The 27,962-nt window shown below is 43.4% G+C and overlaps 1 protein-coding gene across 1 annotated transcript; it reads left to right on the top strand.

Annotated features, from left to right (window-relative positions):
• Nucleotides 1–27,348, top strand: ALOX5 (arachidonate 5-lipoxygenase). The gene is made up of 14 exons (XM_063405740.1): nt 1–266; nt 3,975–4,173; nt 5,894–5,975; nt 7,511–7,633; nt 11,227–11,333; nt 14,146–14,318; nt 15,052–15,198; nt 15,297–15,500; nt 15,720–15,806; nt 17,481–17,659; nt 20,329–20,450; nt 22,601–22,701; nt 24,535–24,705; nt 25,923–27,348. The coding sequence occupies exons 1-14, from the start codon at nt 117–119 to the stop codon at nt 26,100–26,102; spliced, it is 2,025 nt and encodes a 674-aa protein (XP_063261810.1). The 5' UTR covers nt 1–116; the 3' UTR covers nt 26,103–27,348.
• Nucleotides 27,349–27,962: the final 614 nt, after the last annotated feature.

Consider the following 27,962-nt stretch of genomic DNA (forward strand, 5'->3'; position numbering starts at 1 on the left):
GGCGGGCAGCCCGGGCCGCCCTGTGCGGTGGCGGAGGAGGCGGCGGCGCTGGGCAGGGTCCGGGCTCGGGCAGGAGCGCTGCTCAGCAGCTCCAGCCGAGCCGAGGAGCGGGGACCATGCCGTCCTACACCGTCACGGTGGCCACGGGCAGCCAGTGGTTCGCGGGCACCGACGACTACGTGTACCTGACCCTGCAGGGCACGGACGGCTGCAGCGAGAGGCACCTCCTGGACAAGCCCTTCTACAACGACTTCGAGCGCGGCGCGGTGAGTCCCGGGCTGCAGCCCCGAGCCGCGGGGCAGCGGCGGCTCCCCGGCCGCCCCCTGTGCGCTGCCCCCGGGGCTGGGCAGGGCAGGGCTTTCCTTAAGTCACCGGTGTGCCGGTGCTCTCGGAGAGGGACGCCGATGCTGAGGTACTCGCTGCCCGCCCGTCATCCTCATCCCTGCCCTGGCTGCGGTCAGTAAAGATGGGGCTCCTTGGTTCTGACTTAAAATGGGCTTGCAGAGCTCCTCGTACTTTCTCTACAAATACTAAAAAGAAATTGTGCGTTTCCCGTTGATAGGTTATGTTTATGGTCTGTATTCACTGATAGTCAGAGCCCTGTTATCTCCAAAGAATTAAACAAAGAGGTAAGAGCATCAAGTGGGAATTACAATGCCTGCCAAGAGAAATGTGTAGGGCAACGTAAAAGAAAGCTGAAAATCAGCATGAATGTGTGAGAATGAAGTTGTGGATAGGCTATCAGCTGTGCTCGTCTTCTTAACCCAGATTTCTGCTGTTTGCTGTGCCCTGTCCTCTCTGTGGTCCTGTCACCGTATTTGGACTATCCAAATGTAATTGCTTATACTCTGAGCAGTGGTTTAGAATGAGGTTTCTTTATTTGCTTATTGTCCACTCGGGAATTAATAGACTTTTTTTTCCCCTTTCCAAAAATGTGTATTTTACCTGTAAACCAAATTCACAGTTTCTAGAAGGTCTGATGAGATAGAAACAATTTTGAAAGTTTTAAAAAGGTATTCAGAAGTTTGAAAGTAAGACCTACCACCACATCTACAAGTGAGTCTTCAGTGTCATGGTGCTGCTTTGCCTTGGTTTGTGTTTTTTCAACCATGTGGTTTGCAGCTTGAATTAGGTCCAGGTCTCTTCTGAGTTAAACATTATGGACACATTTAACAGAAGTCAGCATTTTGAGTAGGTGTTGATGGCATGTGTGGCTGTGGTTCTCCAGATATTTACCAGCCACTGCTACTGAAGTTAATTTTCTTTCACAATTGAACATTCATTAGCTTAGGACCTTGTTACCTGAATCTCCCCAATGGACATCCAGTCATGGTTTCTCTCTTATTTGCTGAATAGTCGCATACTTTAGGCAAAACTGAACAACATTAGCAAGAAAGGTTGAAGGAGACCTCAGACTATCCTGCAAACTTTGGGTTAGGGCACTCACTCAGGAGGGCTGAGCCCTGCCCAGCTGAGGAGATCACCACCAGGGTTTTACTGCTCAGGTGGTTTGTTCCTGCTCCTGCAAAAGAGGATTTCAGGTGGCTCTGCTGGAGAGCCTGGCAGTGCTCTGAGCATCCAGTTGGACTGGATCCTGTCACAGGGAGAAAATGCCACCATGGGAGCATTCAGTATCTCCCCAGCAGCAAGTGGCAAGTGGCTGTGGGACCAGGTCCAGCAGGAGCAGAGATATATCCACTGGGTGAGGGAGCAAGAAACAGAGGGCAGGGGTGTTAGCAGCAGTCAGTTTTTCAGCATGTATTTATTGTGGACCATCAGAATAAGTCTGTGTTTTGTGAAGTGCCTGTCTCACTAGACACTTGCAGTACAATGTGCTAACTTTTAGGTTTGAGGATGTTTTCTTGGGGAATGGAGCACGTTTTTCCAGGTACCTGTTCAGGTTACATTGTGCCGAAAACAGTGTCTTAATAAGATGTTGTGCAAGGGAAAAAGGAAAGGAAAGAAAAGAAAAATACCAATACAGAACCAGAAAACTAAAATTGAAGCAGGCCAGAAGACTTTGAGTTTGGTTGGTTTGCAAAATGTAATTATTGTTTTCACAGTTCTGCCTTTAGTGTTTCTTTCAATACCATTTTCATAATTTTTTCTGCAAAGCAATTCAATTGTTAATCCATTTCTAAACAAATACCACTTTTAGTGGATGAGTAGCATTTTGCAGTATTATTTTGTAAGTTGTTGTCTACTTTCCAGGTATGAGGGGTTTGGGGTTTTTTTCCCTAAGTGTTGGGCCAGGCTCTGTAGTTCTATTATCCTCATAATGTCTTCATTTGCATTATTGCAAATTGGGCATGTTACTAGATATGATTAAAGAGGGCAAGGACCAGATCTGAGTAGGAGATTTGCATGACAAATATTGACTGAGGGAAAAGTATGTGGAGAAGCCTGAAGGAATTTTCACAATGGTACCTCAGTTGGACATATTCTGACATCAAGCTCTGGACACAGGCAATGTTGAAAGTCATGGTTTCTTTTCTTTGCGTAGTGTCTTTTGAGTAAAATCCTCTGGTACTGAGTGATTTCAAAGTTTTATGGTGTCCTTCAGTTCCCTCCTTCCTTCCTGTGCCCCTTTCATCTGCTTTTTTGCTTTTGTTGAAAGAAAAGTACTAAAATGTATTTCCAGAAAGGAAATACAGCTCTTTCCACTTAGAGCTTTGTGCTTATAGAAAGAGGAGTTGTCTGTGCCATCCTTTTTCCAGTATAAAAATGGTCAGTAGGAATCTCTCCTCAAAAAGACAGAAGACTCAGGTTTGGTGTGAGATTAAATTGCTTGAACAGGATGGTACAGGACACTGCAATAGTCTTAATGACTTCTGTTCTCTCACTCTGCACTCAAACTGTATAAAAGCTCCCTGCATCTCTGGCTCACTGTGCAGCCACCCCAGTATTTACCAAGGGGCCTCATACAACAAATGTCATAGAAACCTTGAGCAACCAAGTGTCAGTTCTTACCTGCACCTTGTAGGTTCTCTGGAACCTGTCACACCTCTAGTATTAGCAAAATTGTCATCTGAGGTGAGCCCATGGCAGCGCTGGCTTGGAGGCAGCAGAAGCTGTGTGAGGTACCAGGAGGGAGCCCTGCCTTTCAGAACGACCATTAAAATTTGGATTGTGATGGTCATAAAAAGATTAAAAACCTCCAGGATCATTTAGGTTAATTGCATGTCCTTTTTGCATTACATTAACTGTAGCTACTTTAGGGCTCTTTTAATACAGGCATGCAGGTTGTTACCAGAGAAATTAGTTTCTTTGGAAAGTTGGCTGTCAATGTAACATTTCTATCAACTCCTTGGATCTGATCCATATTGCTCTTTAATGTAAATATTATGTGTACATACCTCTAGGTGTGACATTGTACTTAAATTCCTTTGTACATCTGAGCCTTACAAACATAAAATGTATAGTTCTCCAAATTTTAGCTGTACAAATATAAAATGTACCATTGTCCTAATTTTAAAAAGGGACAACTGAAGAGGACCAGGAAGCAAAAGACAAAGTGGATTTAGGTGATCTGGATGCTGTCCTTAGTCTGAAGCGCACATAACTAACACACAGAGGTCATTCAATTCCTAGTCCAATGTTTTGATCTCTTTAACTAATCTTTCCACTCCAGCTGCATGAACAGATGTGCCCAAACAGTACCTCCTTCAGCTATTACTAGGAGAGTAGTGAATGATTTTATGGCCTGCATGTTTTTCTAAGACTTGTAAACATTTCAAGGAGTAGTAATGTTTTTAGGTTGCATCCAAAATATTTCTCCATTTCTGGAGTGTTTTGCATGTTATTGTTTGTTCTTTTTTTCATCTTTCTGTTGCACTGCAGTCCAGTAATAGGACTTCCTTTTTTCACCCACAAGAAGATGGAAAACTGTGTGGGGAAAGACTAGGTGTGCCTGGGTAGTGCTGGTGGTGCTTCCTGCTTGTGCAGTGGATCACTGGCTGTATTCTGCTCTGCAGGTTGACTCCTATGATGTGACTGTGGAAGAAGACCTTGGAGAAATTCAGCTAATAAAAATTGAGAAGCGAAAATACTGGTACCAGGATGACTGGTACCTTAAGTACATCACTGTTAAGACACCAGTGGGTGACTATTTGGAGTTCCCATGTTACCGCTGGATCACAGATGAAAGGGAGGTTGTCCTTCGAGATGGAAGAGGTGAGAGCTATTAGAAACCAGATTTCCTGCAGAACACCTGGAATTCTTCCATCTCACCTTCCCTTTTTACCACGTACCTCCCAATCTTCTCTCTCCAATGAAGACCCACTGCTAGTCCATTGCTGCATCCTAGAGAATGGGCTTTTCCTACTGGGAATACTTTCTGAGCAGCTTGTAGGGGTAGGCACTGCCAGTTGGGTTGGATGTTTTGGGAAGAACATACAAGGAAGAGTCCTAGTGCTGGCTTGTTGCACTGGTCTTGAGTTTGAAGGCTGACCTAAATGCCAAATTCTTGACTACTCCACATCCCCATAGCTGGAAGCTCTTTTGATCTAATTAGAATTAGTGTTCCCTGTTTGTTTCATACTAAGCTCCTAAGTGGCCGATGATTAATTGTCTGCAAATTGTCTTGTTTTCATGAAATAAAACTCCCAAAGTTGCTCAGCAGGTGCAAACTGAGACAGCAGCTTACTTTTCATTAATTCTCTTTGCATGCTGGCAAGTCCAGGACAAGGCAGGGTGATGGATTTGACTGCACCACGTAATGGTGACCTGCTGAGAAAAGGGTTTTAAAGTGTCTTTGACACCAGGGTTTGGGCAGATATTTGTCACTGACAATTGCTTGTTCCCCTCTCTGGTGCCTGGGGTAGGTTGGCTGCTGTAGTGTTCTGCAGCATGAGTGTCTGAAAACAGCTGAAACAAGTGTGAGGTGGTAGGAAATAAATGTTTATATTCCCCTTAAATTTTTGGCTACTCCTGGCTGGAGCACTTTGTGTTCGAAGTCTTTTGTCCTATAATGACAACTATGTATCAGTTTATTTTTGGTCTTTCTATTTTTCATAATTTGATTTATGACAACTGTACCACTTCCATGGAAGACAGCTTTGCATGGCTTTCAGAATATGGTGAGGTAAATGACAAGAGCAAGTGAAACTCTTTTGGTAACTTGAACACAACCACCTGGAAACCATTAGCCATATGTGTTATCAGCTGTATTTCCTCTGCTATTTCCAACCCCAAACAACTTTTGCCATGAAATTCCTACTGGTTTTATCTGCCTCCACATTTGTGTATGTAAAGTGAGTCACATACCTTGCCCTTTCTCTGATCACTAAGGAGGTCTCTGTGTTATTTTATGTTATCTTGAATTCATGGTCAGAAGAGCAAAAAGTCTGGAACTGAAGTCTCATTGTTTTTTTTCCTTCTGTTCTCCTGACTAAAAGATGCGAATGTTGCCCCAAGCTGACAGGGGAAAGCATTGCTCAAGGAGAGAAACTTGGAGATGTTTCCTGGAGATGTCTTTTAGCAGAGAAGATGAGCTGGAATAATGTTGTGGTTTCTCTTATTGATGGAAATTCCCCATCATCCTGAACTGTAAAATTAGTTCCCATGACTATCTTCAGACCGTTAAACACTAGAAACATACAGCAAGTGTCTACATTAGAAATCCAGGGTTTATATCTGAGGCAGATGCTCCTAGCCTATGCTAATTTCCCCTTGGAAGCACCGAGTCAGGAGCTTATCTTCTTCCACAGATTCTCTAAGGACCAATGTGTCTACTCAAAGGTACTAAATTGGATCATGTAAGCCTTTCCTGCAGAAACTTTGTAAAGGTATAGATCAGAAGTTCGAAGGTTTGACAGCTTTACTGTCCTTCTCAGCACCTGGGCAGTGGTAGGCAGAGGGACCTCACTACCCTGTCTCTTCTCCTTGTTAACAGCAAAGCTCCCCCGAGATGACAAGACTCAGATTCTCAAGCAGCACCGACGCAAAGAGCTCGAATCCCGTCAGAAAATGTACCGGTGAGTTTCCCACTGCTCCAGGGCCTGCCCTCGTTGGGTCAGAGTTTGGCAGAGTATATTCACATCATCACATGCCTCTAGTTACTCACCTGCCAGATAAGAGAAAGCCTAGGTTACCATGTTGGCCATATCTGGTTTTGCTTAGATGGAGTTCATTGTAAAGTGATGATTGTCCTGGTGCAAGTGGCATTATGAGATGCTTGTGCCTCAGATGAGCCTATCTGGAAGACTTCAGTGGGAATTCACTGATACAGCATCTGTGTGGGCCCTCTGGCACACCGTTGTGGTTTCAAGGAAAAATCTTCAAGGAAGATTTGAACGCATCTTTCATTTGCTACAGTTTTAGAACATGATCTGAACATGTCAGCTTTTCCTGGAGCTTTCTGGCTGCTGCACCAAGCTAGCTTGAGTTGTTTCCTGCACCAGGGTGCAGTGAAAACCTGGCCCTGTTTGAGTGAAGTGGAATGTGCTAACAGAACATGGTTGTGGTATATAAAAGTCTCATATATGTAGTATACATATATATTTATACACACACATATGTATTATACATATATATCACATATATATTATGCTGCCATAGATATTTTTCCTAGTCAGTATTATGATGAGAAAATCCTTCTTTTCTCAGAGGGTAGCTCCAGAAGGCATTAGACATTGCCTTTTGCTAGAGACATGCTCTGTTAAAATAACAAAACTTTCTTACACTTGTATCTCCTTATTGAGAGAGTAAAGGTCAGAGCAAAGGGTCTATTCAGAATTGATGGACTGAGGCTTGGTGTATGCGTTGTTTATTCCATTTGAACAAGAAAGGCTGTTCCCTACAAATTATGGGAAATAGAGCAGAGGAAAATATGGTTCAAAAAGAGGTGTGCCACAAAATTTTATTTACATATGCAAGACGAAAGGCAAAACCATTTGTAATTTCAGGGAAATAGCTACTTAAAATTCTGATGCATAGCTGATAGTACACAATATAGTCTGTGTGTGGCAGGCAGTTTGGAAATACCATTGACGCAGGGTTCTTTACAATTCACTTTCTTTTGTTTTGAAATAAAAATGAGACAAAGAATGTGTGCCATGACCATTAAGAGGTTGAACAGTTGAATCAAGACTCCTGGAGAGTGCCTTTTGAAAGAATCTAAATACATGCCTGAGTAGTTTTAGCTACTGTATCTCAGTTCTGCAGAAGTGAAGTCCCAGGAATGAGCATGCATTGGGCAGCTGTCTCTCTGTCCCCTCCCCTCATAATACATTTAAAGCTACTGCCAGTTTCAGCCAAATGTGGCAATTGAGTGTGGATATTAAGCCACTTCAAGCTTTGTGAAGGTAGGTAGCTAAGTAGATGTCTTCCAGTCTGCTTCAGGATTCTGTGGGGTACTGGTAAGTGTTGATGTGGTGTAAATCACTTATTTTGGCCTGAGTCTGACACAAAATTCCTTTCTAGCAGTGAGTCACTGAAACAGTGGAAGTGAGGACTTGGCTCCCATGCTGATAAGGTTATGTGATTAATCAAACCCCTCTTATTTTCTCAGCTGGAAGGAGTGGCATCCAGGCTTTCCCCTGAGCATCGATGCCCATTCTCACAGTGAGCTGCCTCGTGACATCCAGTTTGACAATGAGAAGGGAATTGACTTCATTCTGAACTACACCAAGGCGTAAGTGTTTGTGCAACTTCAGGAGTTTGCAGAATCTCTTTTGGGGCAGGGTAAGGATCTGATCTCCTTTTAGGTTTCACTTAATCTCAAAATTCGATCATTTTCTCCAAGCACTGAATCAGCAGCCGACCAAAGTAGGAAAGTAGGAATTTAATGGATTTGTTACTTTATTTTTTACTTATCAATATTTAAGTTTTTCACACTGGGAGCAGACTGAGCCTCTGCATTCTTACTAGCCATGGTTCTGGCTGTAGGCAGATGGAGGAGACATGATGAAAAGCATCAGCAGGACTGCAGGCACCTGAGACCTTGAGCTTTCCACTTTGTTCTCAGTCAGAGGAGAAACAGTCAGTTTCTCCTCTGACTGTTGGCAATAATCAAAGCTTTTGGTCACATACACAAAGAAGATTATCAATGATCAATGATACCCTTGACATCCTGCTGAAGAAAATCTCTTCTGAGCAGCTCATCAGTTATCCACACCTGAGTGTAATCTGTGTGGGGCAGCCAAGTTAGTGTCCACCCACTTGCACATGTCATGTCATTGAGGAAAACATTTAATGAGCCTGAATAATCGATCCTGCAGAGCTCTGGAATAGTACAGTGTCAGTGAGTCAGATGGGACCTCTCTGACCTGTGAGTATCCCTCTGTGCTGTCTCAAATATCACACCATCTCAGATATCCCACCATACCATCAGGTGGTGGAATAGTCTGACATGAGACAAGACTGGTCCTTACATGTCAGAGTATGCTGGGTATTTTATTTATTCATGTTTGCAGCTGAATTCCACTACACAGACTCAAATCAGCACGGTGTTAGCCAGCTCATGTAGAGGATCTGAGTGATGCAGGAGCAACAGCACCTGAATGCCAGAGATGAGAGGTTTGCCATGAGCAGACATAAGCAGTTTGGAGGCTGCATTCCCCTTCCAGCTGTCCCATCCTGCCAGGCTGTGGCATGTTGTCAGAGGTCCTGAATCACTGCCAAGTGAAACTTGGAAGTGACTCAACAGAGTGCAGGGACTTCTATCTTTGTCACTGACTGTAAGGGGCCCTCCCCATGAAATAGGGACCTGAAACTGTATTGCTGACAGCCAGCCATTCTGGATAACTGGTATGACGCAAAATAGATTTTTCCAAGCAATGGCAATGCTTCTTGTCTGGCACATTTGGCTGAAAAGTCTAGACCTATGTTTCTGGTCAAATGAATTGTGAAAATCTTTTGAGAAGAGTTTGATAGCCTTATCTATCTACTCTGATGTGCTTTTGGAGCTTGGGACAACTGTTTGCAGGAATGGAGTAGAGAAACATGGGGGAAGGCACGGGGCCTGTCTTCAGTCTGAGTGCAGTAGGAAGGAAGACAGAGAGGTGTGTCTGGAAACCCAAAGGCAGGTGTGGAGCTGCAAAGTGCAGCAGTGGGCAAGGAGCACTTTTAAGGGAATATGTGAGAGCTGGGAGAGTTATGAGACATAGGGAGTAGTGGAAGAGAGGAGGGGAAAGCCCTTTTTCTTGGGACATGCAAAAATGAACTTAAAGGGATATATGTCTCAGATATTCTTTATGCTGTTGCAAGGTTGGATCTTTAGATGCCACTGACAGTGGATAACTCTGTAAATTTAAAGGATTAATGGTGTGTAGGTGGAGATAATCTGAGGGTGTCTGGTGCTGACGTGACCTACACTGTCTAGCAAATGGAAACTCTCAGCCTGGATTCTGTGCCAGAAATGCAGGCTTGTGTGGCTATTTTGGACCAGTGTTGCATTTGGGCAGATGAACTTCTACAAGCAGCTCTGACTTTTTTTTTTTCCTTGCTCTGGTTTCTAGTGTGTGCCAGAGACTTCCAAGTACTTGATTTCCTGAGGAAGATAGATTTTTGTTTTCTAAGTCCTTTGGAAGTTTTTTCCAAGATAGGAAATGTGAAGAACTTCCTCCTTTTGGAAGTAATCTTCGAAGCATCTGAGAATGGATGTGTTCCTGGCATTCAGCAGGTCACACAGCAGGTTTGTGATCCCAGGTGCTGTGCCCCCTGCTTGGTTTGATCAGCAGCCCCAGGCAGGAAGAGCATCTTGGGCAGGAGAGGAGCAGGACATATCTGCTAATATGTCAAATGTTTTCTAATCTTAGAGCAGTTCTGAAGGAGGGCAGAGGCTCTGTGGGACCTTTAGTGGAAGCTCTTAAATGAGTCAGTCTTAAATAACTCTTCCAAAGCTATTGAGTTATGTTTTTTAAAATAATTTAACTGGTGATGGTCATGCTTCCTCTTGAAGTTCATCTGTGATTCAGATACCTGGTCCATATCCAGGAAGTCCTGCCCAGCAGTTACCCTTGCTTTGAGCCTTGTACAATAATTGTCCCTGTCAGGTGTGAAAAGAGCTCTGGAGAGGCCATCACCTGTTCTAGCCTTGACAATTGTGTGGCTTGTACTTCCAAACGTGCCTCCAGGCACCTACACCCTTGAGTGCCATCTGCAGCAGCAGAAGCAGCCCCTTCCACATGCACCCTGTCTGGGCTGAGTGCAGGAGCAGCTCCTTTGTGTTGTGGTCATGTTGGTCTAGATGCCTCCTTCCAAATAACCACTGCCTGTTTCTCCAGGCTTTTGGTCCTCTCCAGCCAGTTCTGATCCAGTCTTTTCTATACATTAGCTGATTAGAAATCCAGCCTCCTGGGATTCTCCTCAATTTCTTTTAGGGAGGCTTTCATGCAACACTGACTTTTCTTTACTTTCTTGTCCGCCCTGCATATCTTTGTGTGCTGTGTGTGTTTTTATTTGTGTATTGAAGTGTTAGTGGGAAGCCACCTTTCTCTTTCAAATTCATTATTTGGTTTCTAGTCAAAGTAAATTATTTCCATCTAATAACAGCAGTTTAGCATTTATGCAATAATTTAGGACTCATTATTTCATGTAAAGGGAACTTGCTTGGCTGTGCTGTATTTGATGAATTAGCAGATGGAGTCAGACATTTCTGGCTTCCAGCCCACTGTGTTCATGTGATGTCTGCAACCAAGAGCCTTGGTCTCTGAGGTTAGATGTGAGCATCAAGTTTATCCAGCAGCTCAACTAAATAGAAAGCTCTCAAACACTCAGGCCTCATGCTTTCAGGATCCAGTCTGGTCTTGGTCATGTAGATACTTACAGTACCTGTTCTTTGTTTTAGGAATAGTGGCTGACTGTTCCTGGGTTGTTTATCTTCTGACTTTGTGCACCTCTCTCAGTCCTTTTGTGTCACCATACCACTTTCTGAACTGGTGTTAGTAGTGCCTTCAGCATTCCCAGCTGATGCTAACCATTGACAATTTGTGGAGCACTGGCTTGTCTGACTACAGCTTTTATAGGTCCTAAAGCACTGCCACTGTAGGCTGCTGAGAACAATTCTAGAATGGGGTTCTGTAAATGCAATAGCAGAAGTTGGGCCCTTGATGTGCCTTTCAGCCTTGTGTGTAAAGGTACAGCCTGCAATATTAATTCTGTAGGGTGAATAATCCATTACTTGATTGTGTTTAGATATATAAAAGCATGGAAAATAGTAGGAATGGGTATTGAGAAAGCTGGAGATTATTTTTTCAGATATGTTTTGTTTTCGTTTATTTTCAGGATGGAGAATCTTTATGTCAACCGTTTCATGCACATGTTCCAGTCCTCCTGGAGTGATTTTGCAGATTTTGAGAGGATCTTTGTCAGAATCAGCAACACAATCTCTGGTGAGTTTATCAGCATTTGCTCGTGTTTGCATCATAGAGTGACTAATTAGTTGTCTTGTTTGATCTCTGATTAGGATGGATGTTGCTGACCTGCTCTTCTGCTCTCCAATAAATAAACTGTAATCTCAGACTGCTGATCATACCATCAACCCACAGGACTTAGAAACAAACCTATGATCTCACAAGGAACTAGAATTACTGGGGATTGGTTGGTAACATTCTCTGTCCTGAGCTACGCTGGAGGTCAGGGCAGCTGGGCATCATGGTCCCTTTTGGCTTTTGAACATGTATTTTCAAGTATGTTCAAGTCCCATAGGACAGATTTGCATGAGTATTTTGCTTCTAAACCTACAGATAACTTAATAGGAGTGCTTTTCAGACCATAGTAGCTGTTAAGGCATTTTTGAAAGTTTGATTGTCCATGTCCTACTTCATCTGAATACACAGAAAATCTCCAGAAAGGGAAATCTAGTAATGTTCTCTGTCTCTTGCCTCTGACAGTCCAGATCAAAGGCTGTGGCCTGATATCCCAGCCATGTGCTCAGTGGCATTGCTGCTAAAAGTCCTGGCTTCTGCCATGGGGAGGGTACCAGTGCCTTGGTTCTGCTCTCATAAGACCTGTCCCTGTCACAGACCTGTTGCTCTTCTCAGCTGGTTTTCGTGGGCCATTTGTGTCAGTGGCTTGGGGCAGCTCAAACGTTTTTCAGGGATAAATTTTTCCCCACAGGGGTTATTTTGACAGAAGTCATTCCAGATAGGAAAGCCTCTGCTGTTAGGCCACCAGATCTGGAGGTGGGTTACAAAGAGCTGGGAATGACCTGGAAGCTGTAACTTCTTCACCTGGTCCTGGTGCAGACCAGGATAAATCATCAGACCACAATCCAAGGAACCATGCTTCTTTCTGAAAATCAGTGTGAGCTAGACCTGAAAAAGCTGGTGGCATTTGTCCAAAATGTCACTTACCAAAATGTGTCAGAATTATTTATGCATATTGCATTAAATATCCTCCTGTGCTTGCCATTTCATACTCACATCTTCTTACTGTAAGACAAAAGTCTCTGTCTAAGAGTATGAATTTCTCTTTTGTTTTCAGGGATATTCAGTTTCTGCAGTATCTTTCATTTTGGTAAAAAATCCATTCATGTAGTATTGGCGTATCAAAGTCAAAATGCTGCTTTTCTTTAACCCTTTTCAATACATTAATCTTAAAGGTTACTTAAAAACCCAGTAAAAAGAATTGCAGACAGTCAGAGGTTTTGAAGTTCATGGTGCCATTTCTGTAGAGATGGGCTGGGGAGCTTCCAATTTGTGAGCCAGGCCCAACCTTCTGGTATCATCCATGACTACTTTATATTTCTGTGTTATTGGATATAATGGATGCACAGCTACTTTAAATTGGTTAATGTGTGACTCCTTTAATGTGTGTGAATAGGCTGCTGAGTGAGCCATTATGTTTTTCTTGGGTATAAAACCAAACACACAAGGTGGCAGAAGTAATAAAAACTAATTATAGCAATTTGTTACCTTTAATAAGATTGCTTCCTAAAGTACTTTTAACACAAGAATTAGCTATGATCTACAGTTAATTTCATTATAACATTTCCATACTCATGAGAAAAGCTCCAATTCTGTAACATTTAAACATTAAGCATCAGTCTCAGTTATGTTATTTCAAATCTCAGTTTGCTTTTTTGCAAAAACAGAAACAGGGCAGAAACAGGGATAATGGAGAAGGTGGTTCAAAGCATTTTTCAGTCATGCAGTTTCTGTCCAAGGTGCTGAGTAATTTTTTTCTTGATAGACTTCAGATACAGCTCCAGACTCATTAGGCAGTTGATGGAGATAATGTAAATGTCATTTTATATAAACTTAATTTTTTCCACTTTATGAAAAAGCATTGTGGCTTTTGAGACTTTTTTAAAATTATCACTGCATTCCCTTGGGACATATATTTTTAATCCTTTTACCCTTTGTAGAAAAATGCATTGCTTTCAGAAAAAGTCCTGCCTTGTTTAAAACTAGCCAATAGTGGAAAACTTCACTACCTTCATTTTTCCCCTGAAGACACCAATGGGATTTTTCATATTAACTGAAGTAATAACGTGACATTACAAAACAGAACACTGCAAGTATAGAAAATATCCAGTAATAGTACATGTGTAATAATATAGAGATGGAGTATCCAAAACCAGAATTTTATTAAGATGTTAATCTGGGTTTATATCAGCAATTGAAATATTAATCGAGGGAAAACAAGTCAAACAAGCAAAACAACAAATGAGGAGTTTTGCTGAGTCAGAATCCAAACCCTCCCCCAAATTTCCCTCACCCAGCTCTGGCTAAAGGAACTGCTCCAGCCACTGCTGTTCTTTCCCTACACACATGGATGTGTATTTCCTTTCTCCTGCTTGTGCCACCTGTTTTTGAACTTATTTCTCTGTACTGCATGCCCTGTGAATTTGAAAAGGGGGATTTCATGGAAAAATTTCATGGAAGACCTGAGAAAGTGGTTTACAGATGAAGAGAATATTCTTCATAAAGGGGAATATCTTATTCCTCATTACATGTGTACATGGAGAAACAAATTATCATCAATTCTTGTCAGTGTAAGAAGCAAGGATAAAATTTTCCATTTAACTTCAGTGATTTTTCTTAAAAATCTGTCACCTTTTGAATCCTTTTCTTGCTGCATTCTGTATTCAGAGTTTCAGTGCAGTATAACAAAAAAGTGAGGGGGAAAGGAGGAACCCTACAACGCAGTAGATATTGATACTGCCCAGATATTGATGCTGTAGGCTTGTTTTTCCTTTAGAATATGTGATGCAACACTGGAGGGAAGATTTTATGTTTGGCTACCAGTTCCTGAATGGATGCAATCCTGTGCTGATCCGGAGATGCACAGAGATACCCAAGAAGCTGCCTGTGACCATGGATATGGTGGAATGCAGTCTGGAGAGGAACCTGACACTGGAGGAGGAAGTGAAGGTACAGCTCTGGGTCAGGCTGGGCTCCACCTGTTCCTTCTCACATCCTCTAATCTCCAGAGTCTGTTCTTACCACCTTCAGCCACGTCTGCTCTCTTCAGGATGTGTGACAGGTCATGGCAAAGCTGTTTGTCTCTGCAGACTGGCAGTGCTCCTGTTGGCACTTCTGCTGCTGTCCTGGAGCTGCAGGCCATGCCTGTCTCCAGGTCCAGTGGGAGAGCTGTAACTGGGAGATGAACAGCCCTTTTTCACTGGTTTTCTCTGAAAGGTTAAGGATTGACTGAATGCCTCAGAGGGGAAAGGTGCCTCTTCCTTTCCTGGTAGGGTCTTACCCACTAACGTGCTGAAGAAGTGTTGACAAGGGTGGTGCCTTGCTTTTGTCTGTACAATTAACACAGGGTTCTCTTCAGCTGGCAGTGTGAAACTTGCTTGCATCTGAGTGTCACTGCATGAGTCCCAAATCCACAGATGCTCTTTGCTGAAGGGCTCACTGCCAGACTCTGCAGACACAGGTCAGGTAGTTTGTGCAGTGGTATTTGCTGTCTCAATGGCATCATTCCTGAGCTGCCATGAGCAAGGGCGGGCCAGGGGTTGCTTGTAACCACCAGGCTCAAGTCAGTCTCTGGTCAAGACTCCCCATTCCTTTGTTCCAAGCTGCTTGCATGTCATTGAAACACGTCATGCTCCTCTTTTTTGTTGTTGTTGTTGTTTTGGTTGGGTTTTTTTCCCCACAGCAAGGAAACATTTTCATTGTGGACTATGAGCTGCTTGATGGTGTGGATGCCAACAAAACAGACCCGTGCACAATACAGTACTTGGCTGCACCCATCTGTCTGCTGTATAAGAATCTGGAGAAAAAAATTGTACCCATTGCAATCCAGGTGAGCTTGCTGTCAGGGTCTTCAGAGGGTCACACTGTTTGTTGTCTCATTTTAAACATGAAGGACTTGGGGTTTCATATTCCTTTTATACCTTTCAGCTTGGTCAAAAGCCTGGACCAGACAACCCCATCTTCCTTCCTTCAGATGCCACCTATGACTGGCTGCTAGCTAAAATTTGGGTGCGCTCGTCTGATTTCCACATCCACCAGACAGTGACCCACCTCCTACGGACACACCTGGTCTCAGAGGTGTTCAGCATAGCCATGTTCCGGCAGCTGCCTGCCGTACATCCCCTCTTCAAGGTCAGCTCTTGCATGGAGGGAGGGTGTGTGCGCTGGGGTGCTTATCACATCAGCTGGACAAACCAAAAGGAAGTTCTGGTGATCGTTCAGCGGAAATAGTTTAACTGGCTGCCCTGCAAGATAAGATTACACCTAAGCCAACAGGACTTCAAACTTTACATCTGGCTGCTGGTGAATTCAATCTGAGAATTTTCCTTCTTTCTTTGTTTCATTTCACAGCTCTTGGTGCCACATATGCGGTTCACAATAGCCATCAATACCAAAGCCCGAGAGCAGCTTATCTGTGAATGTGGCCTTTTTGACAAGGTAGGTAAACTCTTTGTGAATCTTCATTCATGTCAGTTCATTGTTATTCATGGTTCTTTGTTCTTCATGGTTCCATGTGTACATATCCTTTAATCATCACATACTGCCTTGTTCCCTGGCCTGTCTATTAAAGGGCAAACATAAGTGATACCTAGAAACAGACACACAGAACTGATGCCTTGTTGTGAGAAGGATGTTCTATTTTACCTCTGAGCAGCCAAATCAGAACTGGCCAATGTCAGTCAGTATCTCCCTCACTGCTGATGTGCCTTTGGATTATAATATAGGAGTGCACATAAATTCCTGCATACGTATCCACATATGCTTCTTTTAAATACTCAGCTTCTTCTGAATACTCAGTTATTCATCTGTGAGCAAAGGGATTTGTGACTGCAAATGGAAGTTTTCATCACAGAAAGACATGCAGGTGAGACAGATTTCTAAGACCACAAAGAGCGTGCTGGGATTCCAGACTGTCTTCTTGAGTTGCCATAAGCAGCAGGCGTGCTAGGACTGACTCTCAGCCTCATCTGAGTCAGTGGAACACAGCTGTGTGTCCTACCTTTATCAGTGATTTGGGCAGGCTGGCATGCATCCTCAGTAAGTTCACAGGTGACACCAAGCTCGGTGGGAGAAATAGAATGCTGCATCCAGGAACTGCAACAGCTTGGCACACAGCAGTCTCTGTGACAACATGCTAGGAACGTGCTGTAGAAGGCTGAGGAGGTTTCAGAAGCCTTTCAAAGAGGAAGCCTGTGCTTCAGGACACCTCTGTCCTCCTTGCACCACTGGCCCCAGGCCAAAAATAGCTTCCTTGCTTCAGAATTTGTCACCCAAGCAGAATAGAGAGGTTAAATCCAGGCTCCTTTCCTTGTTGTCTGTACTCCACTGCTGACTGTGGAGACTTTGCATCCCTTTAAACAGAAGTGTCCTGTCCATACCCCATGCACGTGGGATGAGTGTGTGGGTCAGGATCTGGAGTTCCAGAATTTGTCAGTTCCAATGCAGATGAACAACGAGCCAGAGGACAGTAAATGCAAGGTCACAACTGCCACAACACTGTATCACATGCTAGAAAAACAACTTTTGGGAGCTCTTGTGCATGATTATCTGAAGAGTTGTGCAGTGCTGTCCATTGTGGACCTGCTGTGTTTTTCAAATGTAACATATACTGAAACCCTGGCACTCCTCATTAGTAGCAACCCAGCAGGATTGATCTCCTGGCATTATTTCCAGGGTGACCAAGGGTAGCCTGCATCCCTAAAATCTGGCTGCTAAACTGCTCTGTAATGGCACTGGCAGTTGAAGCCCTCTTCTAACACACCCAGGGCTGCCTTCCTTCACACCTGCACTGGTTCTGGAGCACAGGGCTGCAGGGAGTGCCATGCTTTGATGTTGCTGTACTTTATTAGTGTATTCCAGTGTAAGCAGTACCTATGGTGCAAATGTGGATATTGACAGTGATTCACGGGAGAGGTTTGACACCCACGAAGTCAAAATGCACAGTTCCAACAGACCTCTGTGGTTTGGTAGTTTGTAGTGTAGAGATGTGGTTTCTCCTTGAAAAAGATTTACCAGCATTCTGTGTCCCATCTCCTGCAAATTTTTAAAGCCAGTCTTGGCACAAAGGGAACATAATCTCTTACTGTTCCCATCTTGCTGTTCCTCCTGCAGGCAAATGCTACGGGTGGAGGAGGACATGTACAAATGGTGCAGAAAGCAATGAAGGATCTGACTTACAGTTCCCTCTGCTTCCCTGAGGAGATCAAAGCTAAAGGAATGGACAGCAAAGAGGATATCCCCTACTACTATTACCGGGATGATGGCATTAAGGTCTGGGAGGCTATAAAGAGGTAAAAGACCATAGTTCTAGATATTGGCTAATAAAGTCATAGAGACACAGACCTGATTTTTTTTCCTGCTCACTTTGATCTTCATCACATCTTGTAAACTATATCTGGGCTGGTTAGTCACATAGTGCCTTTTCCATCCAGTATATCTCATCTGAGGAAAAATATTTAGTCAGGCACACGCTCTTGAAAGAATGTTAATTCCTGCTTTTTTCAGTGCTATTTTCTTGCATTCTGTATTTCATGGAACCCTTTACAAGTGTGTACTCTTCTATAGGATTTCACAGAAATTTAATGAGTCAGAATTCAGCCTGCAAAAGGAATTTAGTTATAATTTTTTTTAAGCTATGCACAAGCCAAGAGAGGACTCAGTTCTCTGAGCCAGCCACGTGAGCTCATCAGGGTTCTTGTGGACTGAAAATATAAACTTGGCTTCCATGATGGTTCTCTTTTGAAAGTCAGTAAATTTGGTATAAAATGATTGGAACAAAACCTTTCTTTAAATGCCTTAAAATTGCAAAGTCTCAGTTTAATCAGGAAGGGCAGTAATTCTGAGTGAGGAGAGGTACTGCAAGGCTGCTTGACCACACAAATATGGCTCCTTTTCAGATCTGAAACACTGCCTTGGACGATTTATGTGGCTTTTATTGTGCAGTGGCATTTAATTTAACAAACAACATATTTTTGCATGGCATAACTCACTTACCAAATATGCAGCTGTTTCTGATCATGTGACTTTTGAAAGCATGTTCATTAAAAATCAGATCTTTTGTGTACACAAAGCAGGAGTTTTATGATGCAAGCATAATGTTGGAACTTCTGAGGATATCTTTTCCTCCTGTGTTTTCTCTATGTTTTGACAAGGGCTTATCTTGCAATATTTCCTGCAACTGTGAGTGTGAATTTGAGAGAAAAGGAAGCTGTAGCTTTGCTGTGGTTGTTTTCTTCATGTAGTCCATTTTTTTTGGTCCTCTTTCCTGTGTTTTCTTTGCGGATTAAGACATGCCTTTCAAATACCAGGTAGTACTTAGTCAACTCAGTTCAGTTTGACTGTTTGTGGATGTTAACCTTGCTGGAGGATGATGTTACACTGCCTCAAATTGGCTGAGAGTTAGTCATTTGTTTGCAAGTGGTGTGGGCATTTTGAGTGTGTGAGATCCTGACCTGTGAACCCATGGTCATGTATGTGTCTGCTCAGCAGGAATCTCCTACACTCTGCATGAGTATCAGTCTTCACTTCTTTGATGAAATAATTTCTATCCCCAGCATTACTTCCCATGCTGCAGATGGCCTAGACCTAAGGAAGTTGATAAGGTTGTTCCCATAGAAACAATGAATCTCACACAGCAAATTTGTAAAGTCCTCTAGTCCTCTTCCTATTTCTGATCTAACTGCAGATAGATACACCAGCTAAAGATACTTCAGCCCAAAACATCCCCCCACACTTCATATACTGATTTCTATTTGTATGGAAGGGGGTCTGGAATAGTGGCATTCTCTGAGAGGAGGATCCCCTGCCTGTATCACCTGGCACCAGTGTCAAATGCATGGAGACAGAGCTCATGGAGAGCAGCTTTCTCTCTGCATTTTGCAAAGTTTTTGTTTTCCTTTAACTTCCTCTGGAAACTAAAATTACTTAGACTTTTGGTGTTTATGCAGTTATTTTCTGCCTCATTGACAACTTTTGATTGGCTGATAGGAACCACATGGATAGATTTGTAGAAGTCTCAAAATTGCAATAAATTTATGAAATGTATAAGTTTATATTTTGTTGAGGGATAAATCTCTGTTGGGTAACAGTTCTTAATCCCATCAGCCAGCCTCTACAGTTGAGTGTTTCACCCTGTGGGTTGTTGTCAAAATATTTAGCAAGAGATTTAGCGAGGTACCTGCAGAGCTAACAGAACATCTCAGCACAGCTTCATTAAGTCATTCAGTCATGAACTGCAGTTCTTCAGGAAATCAGGATTACCTGGTTTCACTGCTTTTAAAACGACTTCTATTATCTGAGTGTTTTAAGAGCCTTCCTTTCAGAGATGAGCTAGCCAGGGAAGCTTTTATAGAAAGAGCATCTTGAGAAGAGGAACTGAACAGGAAGGAGATGTCTGTGTCTGCTGTAAACACTGGCCATAGAAATAGCTCTAGACATCTTCTTCGGAGGAGAGGTTTCCTGGGCCACTTAAGTATTTCACAAAAGGATGTCCAGTGGGAGGGGCCAACTCTTGGCATTCAGGAGCAGCTTTGGAGTGTCCCACATACAGGGAAGGGTACTGGTATCACAGTTTGGGAACCCCACTGCCCAGTGTGGGAGCCATGTGGATATGCAAGAGGGATTCTGTATGGAGTGAGGAAAGAATGTAGATGTGATGACAGAGGTCTGTGCAGGAACAAAGCCTCAAATAAGAGAATAAAGTGCACAGGAGTTTTCAGGGGTTGCAGTGTTGCAGGATATTTTTGCTGGGGGAAGAAGTGATGCTGCAGTCCTAAATGAATCAAAGTTGCTTCTGTTCATTCCCACTGCTTGTGAGAAGGAGATATGAGGGTTTTGAGACCTTCTCTTGCCCTTCTCTCTTTCCCCATGCAGCATCTGCAAGGTCAGAAGATCACCTTCTGGAATGACAGACTTGCATTCTCCTTTTCATTTTGTTTTGTTCATTTGTTCCTGTCTGCAGTTTTGCAGAGGATGTAATTCACATCTACTATGAGAGTGACGAGGTGGTGTGTGAGGATGTGGAACTGCAGGCCTTTGTCAAGGACATTTACGTCTATGGAATGAGGGGTGTGAAAGCCTCAGGTAAGTGTGAGCCCAGCCAGGTCTGAGCTTGTCCAGTCCCTGCTGACAGCAGTGCTGAGTGCACACCGCAGGTTACTCTCTTGTGCTCCCTCTTCTTGGCCTGGAGATGCTGTTTTATTGTGAGACCCTGGCTCAGGCCATCTCTCAGGAGACAGCTCCTTCCTTTGACACAGATTCTCATAATCAGCTTGGGCAACTCGTGTAATCTCTCTACACTGGGGACAGGTCCTTTGATTTTGTCTGCTCATGCTTTAAGCATTAGGGGACATGTCTGTGTGTGTTGGAACCACCAGGCAGACTGAGAGAAATCAAGGAGCAGCAAGGCCCCTTGAATCCTCTCCTCCAAACCTCACACCAAATAAGAACATGTAAGAACCTCCCCAGGAGTATATTGCTGCATTTCACATTTGTTCAGCATTTGTGTCATCATTGAACTATTCTACTCTCCTCAAGATAAGATACTTATAATTATTTCCAAGAATTATTTTCCTTTGCTCTGTCTCTTCTCACTTCCTCTCTTGCAAACCATTACTTGGCCATCCATAACATTGCTCAGTTTGCCCACCTGAGTAAATACTCCCCTGTCATTCCCTAAACATGTTGCTTGTCTCTTCCACTCACATTTTTTCCAAGCAGATTTTCAGGAATTGATAGATTGGGCTATAGATGGTTGGGGATTCTTCCTGTTCTCCAGTCTGATTTACATCTGTCAACACCTGTTGTCCAGTGACCTAGGGCAGCTGGCTCTGGTGTTGCATGCACACACTGGAGTGCCAGATGTCCAGGCAAATCTGTGATGTTTCCAATCATTAGGTTCTGGTGGATAAAAGGCTTCTGGGTTCTATCTGCCTGGACAAGCACAGGTTCATTTTTGTTTGTCTAGTTGTCTCTGAGCAAAAGCTTAGAAATGTTGATCCTCCTGGTGAGAACTTCATGCTTGACCTCTGCATCTTGATATGGGACAAGTCCTGAGCCTTTCCAGGGCTCCAGCTGGGGTGGGATGCTGCAAGCACCACTGGTGGGAGGACTGCCACTACAGATGGGAAACCTGCCAGGCTTGTAGCATCTCTTTCTGCACTGCTGCTGCTCCAAGGGTTATCATAGAGAAGGGAGACTTGGCAGGATCTGTAGAGGATGGGAGGAGGCTAAATGAGGGAGGCTGTGGCACTTGTTTCTTCCCTGGGAGGGCTGCTGTGATTGGGAGAATGCCAAACTCCTTTAAAGATGAGCACAGTGTACTTAGACTAGCAGGGCACAGGAGGGGATGGTGCCTCCTCTCCTCTCTGGGCATGGTGGCTGGCCAGAGTTACCTCTTCCACAGGCTGAGTTCAATCTGCATCTGATTGGTGGTGGAGATGTGAAGCAGCTGGCACAGGCAGCCTGGGCAGGGGCAGCGTGCCCCTGTCTCTAAGTACTCTGGGACCCATGGTCACCCTGGGCTGGGACAGGGGGCACAGGACAGGACTGATTTGGTGGGGATAGGAGTGATACAGGCCTGGGGTTGCTTTGGTTGCAAAATACTTCCCTAGTCCCTGAGTATTTTGTTTTTTCTTTACATAACTCTGATTATTCTCCTTCCAAGACAGCTTAATGCAACTATTTGGGTTCCTCATTCTGTTGTTTGTCTTTCAGAAGTTCTCATTTCCTCACTTCCCATTTCAGCGAATAAACTCTCCCTGCACTCTTTCTTGCAATACACTTGATTGCTGAACCTCAGACCTGTATTTATATACAAGCACATGGTCGCTTCCTCCTTGGCATGAACCTTCCCTGCTTGCACTGCAGACTGAAGAAAAATGGAGCATCTGAGGTCCCTGCCCTGGGGACCCTGGGAGTTTCTTGCTGCAGGGTAGGTAGGACAGGGACACTGTTTTTTAAAGGCATAATTACACTTTGTCTTTCCTGTATGAAACACCACATACTTTGCCAACAGTGGTGGTGCCTCACAGACTTGTTTGAAGTGAGGCTGTTTTTACAGCTGCACAGCCAAGGCACAGAGAGGATGAGGAGCTCCTGTTAGACCCCACAGTAAGATTCATAGAATGCCCTGCTCTTCAGGACTGCTGCAGGCCCTCTAACCCATGTTTTTAATTACTGCTGGGTGGCAGGGTTACTTCGTTGCTGGGTTAAGCTTTTCCTCTCTCATTTAGGGTTCCCTAAGATGATCAGGACACGAGAGACACTAGCAGAATATCTCACAGTGATCATGTTCACTACATCGGCTCAACATGCAGCTGTGAATTTTGGTCAGGTAGGAATTGGTGGGAACACTGTTCTTCTCTCTGGGTTGGGAGGTACATCTACCAGGGCAGGGTCTGAGAAGCATTTCTTAGTAGATGTACAGAATTACATTATTTTTTCTGGTCAAAATAACTGCAGAGACATCTACAAATCCCTGTGAATTCTGTGGAAACTGAAGTAATTTGGAAGCTGAGAAAGGCATTCCAAGTCCTACATGTACCAAGGATCAGATTAGGGGTTCTAACTCATTTATTTTAATTTTGTTGATTTTATTACAGGAATATTTTTTTAGCATTTAAATGACATTGCTGCTCATTTCTTGATTTTACAAGCCAAGTGGCAACTTTGAGCTTCCTCTGTGGTGTTTGATGTGTTACATACTGATAACCTGTGTTATCCCTGCCTGCCTTGACTGACATCTATCTGCCCTGAAACTATAGTAACAACCTGCCTTTCAAATGCTCTTTCTTTCAACACCAAGGCATTCTGGAAAGCAGATTTAACAGCCAGAAACAAATCATTTTGTCAGTCATAGAGCTTTTTCACTGTGTGGGTGGTCAGTCACTGGAGCAGGCTCCCCAGGGAAGTGGTCACAGTTCCAAGCCTGTCAGAGTTCAAGGAGCATTTGGATGATGCTCTTAGTCTGATGGTTTAGTTTTAGGTATTTCTGCCAGGAGCAGGGAGCTGGACTAGATAATCCTTATAGGTCCCTTCTAACTTGAGATATTCTATGATTTTTCTTTTCATATTCTCACTTCAGGCGAGATATGATCTCAGTGATAAGTGGAGAGACCATCTTTCTTGTGATGGTTATTCCCAAATACCCTACATCACTTTCTGTGCTGACCCTCCTGTCCACCCCTGCAGCTCAGGTGCCCTGGAGAAGGTCTGGAGCCTGGTGTCTAATTGCTCACTATTGCTGTGACATGTCCATGACCAGGGACCTCTGCAACTATTCCCTTCTAACTTGTCTTTACAACTAATTGAGACAGTTCCCAGAGCCCCCTCAGAAAATCCTATCTGTTCAAGTACCACCAAGAAACGTCTCTTAATTTGGCATACAGAGGATATGCAGCCCATCAGTAAAAGGATCTCCAGCCACGGAACCAAAAGGCAGAAAGGGCTGAGGGGAGGAGGAGGTGGCTGTGCTCTTCCCCTCAGGCAGAGCAGGGGATTGTCTGCAGGTAATGAAAAAGTGCTTGGGAAAGAAAGAGTTCTGGTAACTGCAGCATCTTAGATGGTGGCAAAACTCAGGGTCATATCTGAGGCAAAATGAGATATCAGCATCTCACAGCACTGCACCAGGCCAGAAGTGACTATGAGTTCCCAGGCTGCTACTCACCATGGCCATATCTGCATGCAATATTCCATGTTTGCTGATGAACCACTGTGCTTTATCTCTGTTAGTATCTGACCACTTGGGCATTAACTGTGGGCGTGTTCTTGGAGGAAATTTTGCAGAAAAGAGAAGCTGGAGTAAAGGCAATCATCTGAGGTTATCAGAAGGGAACTTGGTTTAATATAATATTTAAGGCCTTAGTCAGTCTGCTGAATTTGGGCTGTGAGCACGGGCACATGCCTGTGGTCAGCACAATAAATACTCCCATTTAGATTACCCAACTCTCTCTCTTGTGAGTTCCTGAGCAAAACAGGGAGGATTTCCTTGTCGCCTCCAGACCTCTAGAGCATCTCTCTGTCCTTAGCATCTTCTCTTTCTGAGGGTCTCTTACAGTTTGCTATTACAGAAGCAAACTCCCTGCTGGCAAATTCCTGATTTTCTTTGGTGTATTCCTAAGTGCCAGCCCTGCAGGTTTTCACTGAGGTCTCCTGCTCTGTTGTGCAGTATGACTGGTGTTCCTGGATTCCCAACGCCCCGCCAACAATGCGCTGCCCTCCTCCAACAGAAAAGGGGACAGTCACCATTGAGCAAATTGTGGAGAGTCTGCCAGACAGGGGACGTTCTTGTTGGCATCTGGGAGCTGTCTGGGCCTTGAGCCAGTTCCAGGACAAAGAAGTAAGTCAACCTCCCTGCTCTAGGTGCTGGAGATGTGAGACCATGAGGACCATGGCAAGACTGCACAGACTCACGAGACTGTTGTGCTGCTCTGTGCTTGACTTGGCCATGTTCACCTTTCTGTGGAGATGTGTCAGTGCTGTGGGTTTGCCTGTGTCCTGCCAGATGCAGACCAGCTCTAAGCAAGCAGTTGTATTTTTTACTTTGAGGCTGTCTCAGACATAATCAAAGTTGATAAGCTTGAGCATGGCATTGCTGAATAAGGATGCTGGTGTGGGAGGCAGAGGGCTGCAGAGGCATAAGGATTTTCTCCATTCCTTGTCCCTGCAGTGCTGGGGAAGAAGGTACAGCAGCACTGTGTCCCCATGTCCTGTTCCTTTGGAAAATCTGCTCCAGTGCCATGTGCACTACAGCTGTGGCTTGTGCCTGGCGGGTGAGGAGTGAGAACAGAACAAGCCTACAGAAGGCTTTGCAGGCATGGTCTGCAGCCATTTCCCTTATGTAAGAGGAGGTTGTAGGTACCTGGTTGTTTCACACAAGGGTTCTGGAGAATGTGTTTTGAAATCCTTAAATAGAAGATGATGGACAGAGGGTACTTTAACTTCAGTTCCTCTATAAGAAGAAAGCAGTACTAGCAGAGAAGCTCATACTTTGGGGAAATAGTTCCCAAAGTTCCCAGAGCAATGCCAGTGTGCGTATTGGCAGTGCACTTTTCAGAGCACCCTTAGAGCCCAGGCTGACTAAAACAACTGTCATATTGAACTCTGAAGGACAGTTATAAGTCAACAGAATCTTCCACTGTCACTGAATGAAGTAGTCATCTTCCTTTTAAATCTCTGGCTGCGAATTCCCCTCCCATGCTGTCCTTTTTTCTACCAGCAGCAAAGTTTGTGGGGCTATACAGAGATCTGGCATTGGAAGCTCGTCTGACTGACCACTGGCCTGAATATAAGTGCATACTTTTCAGCGGATGAGGTCTCTTTAGGTCAAGGAGTGCCATGTACACACCTGAACCAGCACCACAGAAAGATGCAGGGATGGAAAGAAGCAGCCAGCAATAGAGGGAAGGTGTAGGCTAGCTTAAATATTGATAATACTATTTTAATAGAAACATTTGTGAGGTGAGGCTCTGCGTGGTGTTCTGCCAAATGGCATAATGCTGTAACAGAATTGCCTTTGCTTTCTCAAAGCATGGTTTCTTGGTGTTTCTCAATTAGCTGTTTCTGGGTGTGTACCCAGATGAACACTTCGTGGAGAGGCCGGTGAAGGAGGCTATGGCAAAATTCCGCAAGAATTTGGATGAGATTGTCAACACCATCACCGAGCGCAACAAGAACAAAAAGCTTCCTTACTACTACCTTTCCCCAGATCGTATTCCCAACAGTGTTGCTGTTTGAGCACATAGCCAGGAGAGTTTGGAGGCCTATAAAGATAATGTTTTTCTGTTATATACTTCTTCAATTAGCTTTTCAGAAATGGATGAGAAACCCACCCTCTCCATCAGAGCTTGCTTAAGTATACTTGAACTTTCAAAATAAATTTGGTTATAACCAATCTTGCAAACAAAATCTAACTGACAACTTTCTAGGTCAAATTTGTTACAGATTTATTTTTTCAGGATTTTTAAATTTATCTTAGAATCAATAGACATGTTTCTGTTATCTTTCCCTCTCCTTGTCAAAACAATGTAATCACAGATTCACTTACTTAATGGAAATAGTATCGTGAGCAATAAGCAAGTCACATTTTAAAATCCTTCCTGTTTTCAATAGGTGACACTGATGACATAAAAAAAAATAAAATATTTAAAGTTTAAGCATTATTTTGAGTCTGATTAGTGTGAAGTATATTAACTAGCATGGTGAATATCCCAATCAGGATGAAGATAGAAGCAGGAAATTTTCTTGACATAGCTGTTGGGGTTTTATCACTTTTTACCAAGTTCATGTGAAATGACATCTCATAGGAGATGAAAATTTCATACAAAAATTTTTGAGTATTTTCTACTTAAAACTAGGAAGGTTTGTTTTAGGCTCTGCCAGTACAGTTTGATGTCATTCACAGGGAGGGACAAATGTTCTACTTAAGGCAGTGTCAGCCAGTACAGACCTAGCAGCGCTTCTGCTCAGTTTGTTTTATTGCTGAGGCTGCTGGGTTTGTGGACAATTTCTTCTGTTTTGTCGGGAATAAAGAGGCTACTTTGTATCATGAAAAAAATTGTGGAGAAGGCTTAATTGACAGCTTCTAAGAGGAATCTTTAGATTTGGCCAATTAAGCTTAACTGACATGTTCCATCCTAGTTATAAACCACTGAGTTTTGTCTGTTTTGTTTAGAGGTGTTTCAAACTCTTGGGCTCTGGTAAAAGTTGAGGAAGTCACTGAGAAGCGCAAAATTGAGGTTTGTGAAATTTAAGAGTTGTGGGTTTGCTGATTAGAATTTGGGTTTTTCTGAGAATTTGTTTCTTGTACTTGGTCTGCCAGCGTGCAGTGTGTTTTCTCAATAGATAAGAAAGTTTCTTGTGCTAATAAAACAAAACTGAACATCTTGCTTCTATTTCCTAACTCAGCATCTAATGCTGTATGTTTCAAAAACCTTGTAGGAATAAACAAAACATGCTGTGTAGTGAAATGAAGCTTATGTCTTTGAGAAATACAGTTATTACTATCATTCATGTGTGATTTGGGAAAGAGTACTACTAAAATATACGTCCTTTCATATGAAACAGGTGAGAAAATTGATTTTTGTCCCTTTACAGCAGACTAATTCCTGTTTTTTCCCCCAACCAAGGACTTCGAGAAAAATGCGGAAGGTAAGACCATTTCCTGTTTTTGAGGTGGTACTTTTATGATCTGTGCATCATCTCACTGCAGCCCATGAAAATTGGTTAGTGTGGAAACAGAGTAAAGGAATGTGGATAGGACCAAGGAATCAGAGACAACTTGAGAGCTCGCTGCCTTGAAAAGTGCAACTTCAATGCAGCAAGCTGATGCAATATATCCAGCATAACAGCTCTAATTTTTGTCTTTCTACTGTGTACAGGGAATGCTCTCTAGCTTCAGCTTTCATTTGATAATTATTTGCATAGACAAGTATCTGTTTAGAAAACAAAATATGGAAGGAGGCTGGTGGATGTTCTCTCACATCTGCACTCTGCTGTAGCCTGTGACCTGGGGTACAAGTACAGTTGAAAGGAGGTTTGGGGAATGAAATGTGTACCTTTGAAAACTGGCATTAGCATCTGATTCAATGGCAGAAA

Source organism: Prinia subflava, chromosome 9, assembly GCF_021018805.1.
Source record: "Prinia subflava isolate CZ2003 ecotype Zambia chromosome 9, Cam_Psub_1.2, whole genome shotgun sequence".
In the NCBI taxonomy this organism is placed as follows: Eukaryota; Metazoa; Chordata; class Aves; order Passeriformes; family Cisticolidae; genus Prinia; species Prinia subflava.